The following is a 13,648-nucleotide window of genomic DNA, read 5'->3' on the forward strand; positions in this document are numbered from 1 at the left end:
GAAGGATCTCAAAAAGCACATTGAGCTATTTGCATTCCTTCCTGGATCTCTTTATAATCTGCTGACTTTTGAGTGGGTTAATAACAGAATTTAAGACTAAATCTACAAACCTTGTTGGACTTAAGAAGTGTTCAATTTTTAAACCCTTACTTAAGTACATGTTTCACAATTTGAGGTTATATGTTTTGCACAATATTTTGTTTTAAAATAAGAAATTTATGATTAGATTTTTTTTTATAAAATATTCAATCACTATCTGTGACTGAGGAGCTAGGGCAGGGCTAAGAGTAGCACATTGCACTGCATCAATAATTATCTCTTTTACAGCGTTCCCCCAAGCACATTATTTTGCCTTTTGATTTTGCTCCAGCCAAGAAAACGAATCAGCTGAACGATAAATATTACTAGACTTATATCACTACACAAATAGTAAGAAACACTGTTTGTGGTAGGAATTGTTTTAGGTGTTCTAAAGGCTAAAAGAGAAAAGCGTGACCTTGGTTTGGAATTCACTGCGTTTATTTGTAAAATGTTATCACCTTGGGTGATGGTGCCACACTGCTTGAAGCAAAAAGCAGCAGTGTTTTTATGTAGTTAACAGTTCAGCAAACCACCTATTAAAATCTAAAGAGGTACATCTCGAAAGTGCATAATGCACCTGACCAGTAAAGTCATGGACTACTTTATGATTAACTAGGTGACCATGTCTACTGTTGAGAAACAAATCGGGAGCCTAATATGCAACACACTGCAGCACATAGCTCTATGATACAGATGTGCGTCGTAACCAAGAGTACCCTCTGATTTATACAAACTCAAACTCCAAGAAGATGAACATGTATCATAGCACTGTGAGTGTTTTATATAATTTCTAAACTACAATACAGGCTGATATTTTTACTTTTAAAACAAACCAGAGAAAAGAAAGAAAAGAAAAATATAACTCCCAAAGAAGGTTCCATAATGGTGACAATCTTTAACTTGCATTCTCTCCCTCACTCTCTATACAGTATATGTACACACATTTTTTTAATCATTAAAGTACAGGTAAAGAAAAAAAAATGAATTTTAGCCGTAAGGGAATAGAACAGATAAATACATAACATTTTACCTTCCTTAGAAAATTAAAGTAAAAACATTCCCACACACACATTGCTCACTATGACAGCTAGATCATTGGAACCCAGGCTGATTTTCAAGGCGCCATTCAAATTATTACAAGTCAACAGTAAATGCGAAATTATATATTTTTTTAAAAAGAAAATAGCAACAGAGGTTTAAAGCACAAAAAGAGGACGGGCTCTGCTCATCAGGGGGGTTTTCTATGATAAGTGATGGTTTTTCAGTTCAGGTCGAATCAGACCTCAGGCCTTTGTCACAAAACCAGCATTGGGGAGGCCAGTGCTGTCGCATCTAGGAGTTAGTCCTTTCACAGAGTTCTTCAGTCAGTCCACTTTGACCACACTGTAGATCTTATTTACAAACCAGAAGCAGGCGAAGAAGCCAATTGTACCTGAGAATAAAAGACAGGTTAGAATGAACAAAGTGTTATACAGAGACCATCTGTAGACAATGGTGCAATTGTAATAGTAACTTAAATATAATAAATAATAAATAGTTACCCGCCTCTATAACTACAATTCTTGCATCATTCATCATGAATAAAATACAAAGTCAGTGAAAGACAACAATATTTTTAGAAGATTTTAGCAAATGCAAAAATGCATACAAGACAGCCAGTTGGTGTCACTGCCCAACAAATTTCATCCACTAAAAGGTAGAAAATAAGAGATTTTCAGTATTGGGTCTGCAATTTCCAATGCAAAACCAGCATCAGTGCTTAATTTTGTCAACGAAAGAGCATATTTGCATGAGCTCTGAAATGCTGATAAGGCAGACTGGTAAAAATCCCACATCAACTGGGTATAAAAGTCCTATCTGACTATTCAATGAGGGCCACGCAGTCCAATCCCGAATTAAGCAGAGATCAAAGTTGGGATGAGGTGAAAGCCAGACAAGAAAATAAAAAGTTTTTAAAAAGGGATATAGTAGGGATTAGCATTATTTGGATCAAAACTGGAAGTAAGGAGGGAAACTGTTTTTCCCCTTGAATCCTTGGATTACTTCTTGGTGATAATCTTGACATCTTATCCCCTTGGGACTTACAGCTCTGCCTTAAAACATTGTCAAACAGTGTTGCAGTGACAAGCAAAGCTGCAGTCTTACTTTTATCTGACCGACTGACAGTATAACACCAGAAAACTATGTCATCATTCGACACATGGCGAGCCGGATATCTTTAGGCAGCCAACAGACTAGGCGTGTATTTCCTGGTTATCTAGTATTTAATATGTTCCTCTTTCTACACACACTCTTACTTTGATTTCAGTTAAAGCGCAAGAAAATTTGATGACATCAAAGACTTACTACTATATCAACATACGTCAATCTTTATGTGAAGTCTTAAAAATGTTCTATTTATCTTAGCAGTGTGATCATGGGTTCGGTACATAAATTGTGTAAACCCTAAATAGAACTAGACAAGCCCAGAGTAGAGAAAACTATATTAACAAAGAAGGTCAGTGAGTGTGGACAAATGTATCACAATCCATGACAATGCATGAATGTGGTCTTGATCTGCATAACAAAAGAACAAAAATAAAAGAAACCCCTTGAGAAAAGTGGGCTCCATCTTGTCAAACTGGAAAACCATAGAGACAAAAACTGACCCAAATAAATCTGCAAAACTAGATCTGACCAAGAGGGACTCCTCCCAGTCTCTGATTTTCATTACACTTCAGAGAGACTAAAAATAAAATTATTCTGATTGGGCCATTGCAAATAACTGTTATTTAACAGGATTTAACACTGTGCTTCTCTACAGCCAGTAACAATAAAAGGAAAGAAGCCGACACTCAATATATGACAAGTAAACAAAGGTTGCACAGTAGTAGTACAGCTGCCTGGAATAAATATTATATGAACAGGATGTTGAATCCTCCTTTTACAGGTGACTGATGCAAATTGTAATCTCTGACCCAGAGAACAAACATTGAACTTCGCATGTATAAACGACACACCTCTTTCCACCAAAGACGTGCGATTAGCTCTCAGAGCTTTTTCATTCGTCAGAAATAAAGATCAGATAAGCTTCTTTTTTTTAGAAAAAGGATGTTCAGTGCAATTAACATATGTGCAGCAGTATCTAAACTCTCTCTGTAATTAAGTCCTGACTACAAGCTGCAGTGTGATAAGACTTTGTATTGAGGTTACTGAGACTTAAATTAGTCCAAGATTTATTGTCGATGCACCCATAGAATTATAAAATCCCATGTCGTCTAGCTGAGTTATCCTCTTCACAAATTCATGTGTCCACACTGTCCACCCGGGAAAATGACAACAATATCCTATCAGCCTTTTACAGCCAGTAGTAGTTTTTCCTGACAATTTGGATATGACAAAAGGCTGTATTTCTGCAAGTTAAGCTAAAGCATTTTAACAGGGTGCAAGTGCTTAAAGTAATTAACCCACTGACATAGAGGAATCTAATGAACCAAGTAAAGACATTGTGTTCGTTTTTCAAGTCTCAGTTAAACATTGTAAACACAACTGTTTTCCCCTTCAGTGGCCATAGTATTTGGAGCATTATGCGAGCCCTTTATTTTAAAATCATCTATATGCCAAGGTAACTAGATACTAACAGTAGCTCCTAAAAGAGCTCATTTTCAAAAAGTAAAGACCACACCTGTGAAGAGGAAGAAGATCAGGACCATAATCATCGTGTATCCAAAGTAGAGTATAGTACTGGCCATTCCAATGATTTGCAGCTTTGAGAAGAAGTAGTGTACAGCATAGATAAACAGATAGACTGCTGTAAAGCCGCTGGTCAGGAAGGATCGCCACCACCAGTGGTAGTCCTTAACACATAGGACAAAGAATGACTTGTTAGAATTCAGTAATAATGTAATAATGACACGTCAACTAAAGTCAGAACCTGGGGGACACACAAAATTCAGGTACCTCAGCACAAAGGTGGAAGTAGCAGAGCAGAATTGTTGCCTCAGAGCAGGTGATGAGCAGAATGATGAAAACCAGGAACAGGAATCCAAACATGTAGTACATCTGATGAGACCTGAAACAAACACAACATATTAATGAATATATGGAAAATTGTGGCACAAAAGCAAAATCCGGAGAGAGAATTCCTGTTTTTGTACCAAATGCTGTTGAGAATGAAGAAAAGCTGAATGAAGATGCAGCCAAAGGGGAGGATGCCACCCATCACTATACCAGGGATGGGTTTGGTGAAGAAGGACTGCTCAGGTATTTGACGGGGGATTTGGTTTGTTCGCACTGGTTGCTCAATTGCCTGCACAGAAGCAAATTGACACATTTAGTTACCAATCAGTTTTAACTGATTGCATAAGAATAATTAAGCAGGTTAACTCACTGGTTTCTTGAATCCAAAGTAGGCACCAACAAAGGTGAGGGGTACAGAGATTCCAAACCACAGGGCCAAAATGGCAACCAGAGTACCAAAGGGGATTGCAGCTGAGGAGCCCTCCCCCCATAGGATCAGATTCATCAAGAAGAAGTCTGCAAATACAATTCTAGGGAGGGGAAGTGGACAAAGATACACATGAGAGGAATAATAGCAGTTCACAAGGTAAATAAAAGGAGATTAACCGCAACACTCAAGGACAGAGCTGAAGTGCGACTGAGACTAATGAGTAGCAGATAAACAAATAAGAGTAAACATACCCTGGGCACAAGAGTGCAGTTAGCAATACGTTTGTCTTCCACTTTTCACCTCCGAAAGCTGAAAAGAAAAGAAAAAAGAATGAGAATTTCATGGTAAGAATCACAAAGTTTTGTTATCCTGTATATATGGACTCTAATGATTGAAAGTCATCACTGGACTCTTACTTTTGTAAAGACGTGCTGACACATAACCAGCAGGTGTACCCAGGAGAACCCAGAGTACCACTGCACAAGTCATGAGAGCCCCTCTGTTGGCCGGTGACAGGAAACCCAGACAGGCGAGGACTACAGTAAACAAACATTAATCAGTGCAGTCATCCATACATAGAATCACAATTGTAATTGAAATGCAAAAGTATCAGAAAACTTCACTTCTATCAGCTGCCCCATTACTTTAGACTCTACAATCCAACTTTGGCTTGACAGAGTCTTTGTTATGATTATTATTGCTGGATGCTTAAAGGTAAATATATGTTGATGGGGTCTTTGTTAAGGATATTTAGGGTGAAATGTGAAATAGTCCTTACAGAGAGTAATGAAAGTCATGATGAAGATCTGCGTTCCCTGTCCAAGGAAAACAGACAGCAACATCCCTTTCCTAGGGGGACGGAAAACATCCCCATGCACCTGCTTCCAACCAGATTCCTCCTGTGCATCCTCCTGGGAAGGTCAATATGCAAAAATATACAATTAATTAGGTATTTGATACTTCATTTAAATTAACTTAAATGATAAAAAGCTTAAGATTTACCAACTACTAAATACTGAAAAAAAAAGTGAAAGCGGTAAAGATTAAGAAGGTTTTTACCAAAAGCTTTAAAATGAGGTGTAGAAGGAAAAAAAGCGCAGTAAATTCTAAATTATTTGCCTATTTCTTTAAACCTGCATTTTATAGAAGTTTTAACGTACAGTTCCCACACCACATTTTATATTTTGGTCGAATGTTTCTGCAATGACACACACCCAGCACCCTAAATGTTTTGTTTAAAACAGATCTCGACAAGCTTACATATAGAGTAGATTTTTCCTTGGTCGATGGAACCTTTATCAAGTCTCCCTGTGAAATGTAACAAAATATTTATAATTCTGGATTTATCTTATTAGACTGAGTGGTAGCTTACATTTCAGAATTAATTATTAGCCATATAACTTTGATGAAGATGATTTGTAGGCACCGTGTTACTACTAGCCATAAGATTTCAGAGTCTAATGCTCGTCACTTAAATGTTTTAGATAAAATGTAAATATTTCATTATGAACTAGAACCACAACCATTAAGTAACCTTATAAATGCTAATAAAATTGTGGAGTAGAATATACACAACAGCGCACAGACACCAAGATAGAAACAAAGCTGCTCCTTAGAGCAGGCTGTTGCCTTAGAAAGACAAAGTTTTCATTGATATTGCTAAAGTTTCATTCTCACTTAATATAGTTTACTTTTTACTTTAAAACAAGAACTGATTATAGTTAAATTACCTAATAAAATAACATCTGGTCTCTTTGAGGTTAATACTAACAACTGCAGCTCACATATATGCTGCACCAATAAGACAGAGACTTTAGTGTCTTTACCTGGTCCACCTGGTTGTATCTGGCAATGTCCTTGTGCAGAGTTCTCAGCATGATCATGGCAACCATTCCAGACAGGAACAGCACAATGACCAAGGAGTTCATGATACTGGAAAAACAACAAGATATACCCCACGTTAGCAAACAGGCATCACGAGCAGGAGAGTCTGAGAGAAATATTTTTGGGTAAACAATGTAAAACACATCTTCAGACCTAAACCACTGGATGTTGGTGTGAGGCATGGAGACCAGGATGTAGTCCCACCTAGATGCCCATTTGATAGTATTGTCTTCCTGTTGGGGGGAAATTAAATCACAATTTTAGTTTTCTTTTTTTCCCCCACTCATAGTTGCAAAGAAATCTGTATATATTAGTTACATGTAATCAGTATTAAAGTTAGGAGGCCTACCTCAAATGTCACAGCGTAGGTGTAAATAATTGACACATCACCATTAAACTCTGCAGGGACCTCCATTGGGTTGCCTCCATCACAATTTAGGTTTTTCTCATCTGTATGTTTGATACTGTTGTGTACAAAACAAAACAGCATCATGTCAGATTAATACTGAATGTCATTCATGACATAGTGTGGTTGGTTTTGTTGTCATTCAGCTGCAACGTCAATGTAGACTAGCTCAAAATTCGGTGCTATCACATCTACTACAAACGCAGCTTTACCTCTTTGGCTCCAGAGTTGCAGCAACCAGGCGAGCTCCTGTCCATCCCTCTTGTTTGCCGCTGTGGTACTTGATCTTGATGTCCACATGATTGAAGACATAAAATGTGTTCTTCTTGTTGAACTCAGACTGAAATAAATAGGATTATAAATATGATTATGATCATAACTGCAAATGTATCAAATTAATTATTTTTTATTAATATTAAATATAAATGTAATTTTCTTAAATTAACAATTACAAAGACGAACGCACGGAGTGACACGGTTCATACGCCTTTTTCAGGGTCAAATTCAAGCACTTTTTATAAACCTTCAAGGTCCCTTTTCAAGCTTTTCCAGCACATCACATAGTTCAATTCAACATAAGACTTTAAGAATGCACAAGCATCTACTTAAAATCTATTGAATTTATCATCTGTGATATTATTATGTACAATCCCAATGTATTTTGTATCTCCCTTAAATAAACAGGCAGCCTTAAAGTATGAAATATTCGTATGCAAATACACATATAAATGTGTGTACTGTCTCAGTGGCTGATTGTGCCCCACAGGCCTCAGTGTGAGCTTGAAGACATTTATAATGTTTAAGTAGTTTAATGTGTAGGTGCTGACGATAAACACATTTTGAATGAAAGCCGGGGAACTTTGGTAGCACAGAAACAAGTGGCTATTCTTTGTGACCATATGGATCGGTCCCTCATTTTACCATTATTTCAAATACTCAAAAAAGCTGGTGTCCAGGGTATAATTGGCCGTTTTTGACTACTTTTGATTTGGCCTCTATATTTCACCTTTAAAAACTGTTTATCTTGCCAATCTGTTATTTTCTCATTTTGACAAACTGCATCAGCACAATTTATATAAATTCAGACAAAATTTAAAATACAAGTAGAAAGTGATATTTTTGACTGTAAAAACCACACACATGTTTAACGAATGATTTTCATAACTTGAAATGCAAATAGAAATTGTACATTTTTAAAAATACGCACAAGTTTTGCAAACAACAAAGTTATATGGTACTATTTACCTAAAAATGCAGCCAAGGCTCAGACGTTTTTTATATAACCATTTAAAACTATTTACAGAACAATCAGTTGTTCTGCATCAAATAAGAAGGCACAAAAATTATTTATGCAGCTCCAAAAAAAGTTTGTGTCACTATAACACAGATGAGAACAGCACAGGGATAAACCTGCAGGTCTGACAGCAGGTGTGTCACTCAGCGTTTACACTGCAATCTGCCTTTGGTGGCTTTTTTGCAGCAACTGTGAAATTCACTAGTAGAACTGACACACAAAACAATGACTACACTACACACTAACTACACAAGACAACACACTAACTTGAGACTCCAAACACTGTAAACGTCACAAATTTCTCATGTATCAAAACTCTCTCGCTCTCTCTCTTTCGCTCACTCCTAAAACTTCCCCCTTTTCCCAAACAACCAGATGCCACATGTTGCCATATAATTTTTTTGATTGGTCGACATGGTACATTTTTCCACCAATAGGAGTGTTTTTTCTTTTCTCACTCACAAGCAAAGCGTGTTTGCTTGCGCTCTCCTTAGAAAACACAGTTTTTACCGTTTCTTCCCAGAGTAAACGCCACTGTTTTATTAAAGACAAAAAACATCGGTTTTACGTGGCCTATCAACACAATTTAAAAACTGGTATATAGTTTGAAGTCCGCATGTTTGACCCAAGTTGAAATGGAGACTCTGGGTCCGTCAACCCCAGAGGGTTAATCAGAAAGCCTTAAGTTGGCTAGTTATGTATCAGGCTAATGTTTAAAGCTTTCATTCGAGTAAATTAACTAATATCACTGCTAAGTAATGTTAGCTAAGTTCACAGCATTTTATATAATAGTGCTGCCATACTGCATCACACTCAGTATATTTAAATCATTTCTCCAGCGAGTTTGATAGGACTCACCTATCATGCGACTGGAGAGCGCAAACTCCGCTCTTGTCGTTTTCCATCAAACACATTAAAACAGCAACCTACAGTATGTTAGCGCACTCATCCCCGACTGGCCGAGGGAGGGGCGGGGTTACACGTTGAAACAGACAGAGGCGCAAGGCAGCCCAGGCGGGGAAATTTTGCTTTTACATTTTGCGACTCATTTCATTTCTCTATCTGATAAGAAAACTATTCAATCAGATAGTTGTTTGTGGTGCTTAAAAGTACAGTTACACTTTCAAGTACTTTTAAGCACCACATCTGAAATTCAAGCACTTTTCAAACCTTGAAAAGACAACATTAGAATTCAAGTATTTCAAGCACCCATACGAACCCTGGAGTGATCCGCGGTAACTTGCTAACGGAGATTTGCCGCATTAATGTCATTTTAACAAGATTAACCCTGACAGCACTAATTTACACACATACACACTCCAATGGACGCAAGCAACTTAGGGTTCAGTATCTTGCCTAAGGATACTTTGACATGTAAACTGGTGCCAAATAACAATACCTAACCTAATACTCATAGGATGTCATTCTTTCTCTCTGTTACAAGTCCTGCTAATCAAACAGAGCTGGTTAGTCTTCTTTTGTGGAAGGTGAATAAAGGTCAAGACAACTTCTCTGATAAGTGCTGAGTGAAACAAGTCTTTTCTTACTTAAATATTCAGTCAACCAGAACAGCATCTGAGTCCCTTTTGTCTTTTGTCAGCGGCTTTTTTTTTGTTTCCTGATTAAAACAACACAATAACTAAATAAAAACTAATGCACAAGGACAAAAACTATGTTGAAATGTATTGACACAAAAACAAAATAGCAGTAGTACAACTACTCAACTGCTACAACTGCTCAATGTTTCTCATGAAAATGCAACAAAATGGCAACACTTGGGAGAAGAGTAGATATATGGACACATGTTGCATTCAATGTCAAGGAAAACAAGACATTTTGTAAACCATGTGGTGCAACTCACCAGTAAAAACACAAACTTTTAAACTTTATTATTTAGCCAAATGAATAAATTTTAGATTTAGTCTATTATAATCTTATGATATTTAACCAACTAAAACTAGACTCAAACTAAAAGAATGACAAAAACAAAATAAATTTTTAGTCAAAAGTCTGTGACTAAAACTAAATCAACACTTGCTGTCAAAATGAGCACCTTACCGCCCATTCGTGTTGCCAGTAAGTCTGAGTGAAGCTCAAATCAATGAAGTGGCTGATTGACAGAAGGTAAGATAGACTGGGTGTTGTGTGTGTTACATTATAAATGTTCTGTCACACCTTTGCTTACATTCCTTTACTGATAATAACCATAATTTACATTCCTTCTTGTTTTTGTCCAGTGATATGTTCTGTATCCACATCACAATTATTTAAAGCCAGAAACTCACATTGATCACACATGCATCCTTAGCCCTGCCATCTCCTGCAACAAGGCAGCCAATGGGGAAACCTGGATTGCAGTACTTCTGACCATCTTCCACATCATAGCACCAAGTAACTGGCATGTTGTCAATGATCCTGTAAAAGAAAAAAGAAGAAAGAAAGAAAAAAGAAGAAAAAAATGGGGTTAACTTCAACCTTGATGCATACAGTTTATTAACATTTTCATCCATTGTACAAGCAAGTACTGCAAAACACAAAGCATACACAAAAAAGAAAGCGTGGTACTACAGTGTGGTACTACTACTAACCAGTGGTGCTGATAGTTCAGCTGCATTCCCATTTTAATAAAGTCAAGTTTAGCTATATCATCCTTATTTCCTTGCTTGTAGGTTTTTGTGGAGCACACCAGCTTGCATTTAAAACCTTGATTAAATTTAAACTGGGGAGAAAAAAAAGAAGATCAGGGTCATGTTACATCAACAGGATATAGTAAACAAACAAGAGTTAATTCACACTGTTCCTGATAACACCCACCTTGTATGGTGAAGACTCAATTCGTTCACCAAACAGTACCTGTCCAAGGTTCTCAGAAGGCCTTAATTCTTTGACATCTTTGCAAAAGTCAAACCTTTAACGAAGTTTCAGATTGTCACACACATAGAAAGGATCACAATGAGACAAAAAAGGCCAGTCAAATGCAATTAAGAGAAAAAAAAACATTAAATGCAACTTACACGTCATACTCATAAGGCAGAACTGATTCCACTGAGTCTAGGCGATTGACAAACAGCTGAATATCTGTCTGTTAAAAAAAAAGAAAGAAACACTTGTGGATTGGTAATTCTATAGCACCTTTCTACTGAATTTGAGCACTCAAAGCGCTTTCTATAACAAGTCTCATTTATCCAATCATACACATGCACCATACGCACTTAATCTATGCCTATGCCACACACACCAACTGATGCATCGAGGAGAACTCAGAGTCCAGTTTCTAGACCAAGGATACTCTGATATGCAGAGTAGAGGAGCTGGGGAATCCATAGCCACCCTTCTTTAATTCCTTTTCTTTATTTAAATTTAACAAAGCTGCCTTACAAGACAATTTGTGAGCAAAAAACAACCAAAGTCCTTGTTATGAGTGCTGAATAGTTAGGCAGTTAATACATGCATGGTTTTTAATAAATATGTACCAATTTGTGGTACATGACAAAGCATTTGTGGGAGAAAAAAAACTGTCTTAATGTAATGTGTTGGACCAATACTGGGTGTCAGAACAGGTTAAAAGCCACTTATTATTGATTGTAAAAGAATCTGGACTCTACTGGAGGACGTCAATCTTCTATAAAGTTTTTCCATTCAGTAATACCCGAAGCCTTGTAATCCCTATGGATATTGGCACTGTTATTCTAACAAAACTACAAGTTGAAGGCGTTCAAACCGTATGTACATGTATGTATTGATTTACACTCACCCTTCCTTAACACACTAGTTGCCCGAAATTGCGCTTGTAAAATGCCTGTAAATGCATAACAGAGCCACCAGCCCCCTCTGACTAAGAGGGTCAAACGTTCAGGTACTTCCTGTAATTCAGGTGTATAACGGCTTTTATTTCATCGCAACTGGACATCGTCAGGTTATCATTCAGTAATTGAACCAGCCCGATTGTGCTAAGTCTCATGCTAGACTGGTAAAAACAGTAATTCCAGTCAGAAAGAATTTTATTTAGTTGGCACTAGCAGTCAGCGCAAATAAAAAAAAAAACAATTAACAATGCGCCAGAATATTTGCCTACGCTCCTGTTCCAGGCAATAGCCGAGGCCTAGGAGAGGGCTGTCCAACTAGCATGAGTAGATAAGATTAGGAGACTGATATAGAAAACGCTAAATACCAATTCATCATCACATTTACTACGTTACATAACAATTTGAGTCGTAGGAATCAACCATACCTGGCAGTCTTCACCAGCTTTGGATTCTTCATCACAAAAACTCACTGGGGCTAAACCCGGAAGATAGAACGCCGAGAATGAACGGATATATAGGGCTAACAAACAAACAAGCGCAAAACTAAAATGTATCCGCATCCTCATTTTATTGCGGACACGGTTCTTCGAAGATTTTGTTTGCTACTTGGGGTTTCTTCTTCGAAAGAAACGTAACGGCTGCTAGCAACGACGAGCTATATGCTAGGTCCCTGGCTTGCAGAAACAGCAACTGAGCTGAACGGTCTGGAACAACCAGCACGGCGCTGACGTCCACCTCTGTCAAGCTATGCGGAAGTCACAAAACGTATACCGGATGTTAAAATATTTTACCCTCAAAATAAATGTATATAATAATTAAGCTGTTACCTCTAAAGATTTAAAGAATTAATAACTGGTGTATATATGCCAGGGGTATGTTTTAGGTTACTTTATTTTGAATAAAAACAAATTAAAAGTACAATTCCATACGTTAATGCGCTTTTTATGCTTTTAATTTAACAGGAGAAAATCGGAAGTCAATGACACCGTGGAATTAAGACTGACGTTGCTTATTGATAACTCATAGCAGTCCTTGTTTTCAATCAAGCATTCGTAAAAGTTGGAAAATGACATACTATAATCCATAATGTAAGCTATAAGAGAACCAACAGCAAGAGAAAATGCGTTTGAAACAATACCGAGAAAGCAAAGGTTCATTTTAAATGTAAAGTATAAATAACTGCAAGCTAAACCCGGAACGGGCAAATGCATTCTACAGGGTGGGCCATTTATATGGATACATACATATACACCGTAATAAAATGGGAATGGTTGGTGATATTAAAGTCCTGTTTGTGGCACATTAGTATATGTGAGGGGGCAAACTCCTCAAGATGGGTGGTGGCCATTTAGAAGTTGGCCATTTTGGATACAACTTTTGTTTTTTCAGTAGGAAGAGGGCCATGTGACACATCAAACTTATTGGTAATGTCACAAGAAAAACAATGGTGTTTAGTTTCAATGTAACTTTATTCTTTCATGAGTTATTTACAAATTTATCTTTGTTCACAGCCATTGACATGTCGAAGAGGTTAACACGTGAGGAGCGGATCGAAATTGTGTTGATATCTGGTGAACGCAGTAACCGGGTCATTTCAATGCAAGACACCCTACAAGACCACCCATCTCCCATGCTACAGTTGGCAAACTGCGTGCTAAGTTTCGTGAAACTGGTTCAGTGTTGGATTTGCCAAAATGTGGACGCAAGAAAACTGTCACTAATGAAGAAACATCAGTGGCTGTCCTAGC

The 13,648-nt window shown here is 37.4% G+C and overlaps 1 protein-coding gene across 2 annotated transcripts; it reads right to left on the bottom strand.

Annotated features, from left to right (window-relative positions):
• Nucleotides 1–501: 501 nt before the first annotated feature.
• Nucleotides 502–12,667, bottom strand: tm9sf5 (transmembrane 9 superfamily protein member 5). 2 transcript variants are annotated; one of them, XM_026145071.1, is made up of 18 exons: nucleotides 12,326–12,667; nucleotides 11,109–11,176; nucleotides 10,909–11,002; nucleotides 10,683–10,813; nucleotides 10,380–10,509; nucleotides 7,013–7,140; nucleotides 6,744–6,858; nucleotides 6,548–6,627; nucleotides 6,337–6,442; nucleotides 5,771–5,818; nucleotides 5,289–5,421; nucleotides 4,927–5,046; nucleotides 4,762–4,819; nucleotides 4,451–4,610; nucleotides 4,218–4,369; nucleotides 4,021–4,132; nucleotides 3,746–3,917; nucleotides 502–1,513 (listed from the first exon to the last, which is right to left on the bottom strand). In XM_026145071.1, exons 1-18 carry the CDS (start codon nucleotides 12,464–12,466, stop codon nucleotides 1,446–1,448), a joined length of 2,016 nt encoding a protein of 671 aa, XP_026000856.1. In that variant the 5' UTR covers nucleotides 12,467–12,667; the 3' UTR covers nucleotides 502–1,445. The 2 variants fall into 2 exon arrangements, with proteins under 2 accessions (XP_026000856.1, XP_026000862.1); XM_026145077.1 differs by lacking the exon at nucleotides 5,771–5,818.
• Between the last annotated feature and the right edge of the window lie 981 nt (nucleotides 12,668–13,648).

This window comes from Astatotilapia calliptera, chromosome 2 (genome assembly GCF_900246225.1).
Source record: "Astatotilapia calliptera chromosome 2, fAstCal1.2, whole genome shotgun sequence".
Taxonomy (NCBI): domain Eukaryota; kingdom Metazoa; phylum Chordata; class Actinopteri; order Cichliformes; family Cichlidae; genus Astatotilapia; species Astatotilapia calliptera.

Bases quoted from the DNA above. Each gene is read 5' to 3' on its own strand.
- tm9sf5 (XM_026145071.1), bottom strand. From the start codon at position 12,466: ATGAGGATGCGGATACATTTTAGTTTTGCGCTTGTTTGTTTGTTAGCC. The intron at 7,141-10,379 runs GTGAGTTTCTGG...TATTTATTTCAG, and splicing joins AGGATGCATGTGTGATCAAT to TCTGAGTTCAACAAGAAGAA. The intron at 4,370-4,450 runs GTGAGTTAACCT...GCTTCTGTGCAG, and splicing joins ACTTTGGATTCAAGAAACCA to GCAATTGAGCAACCAGTGCG.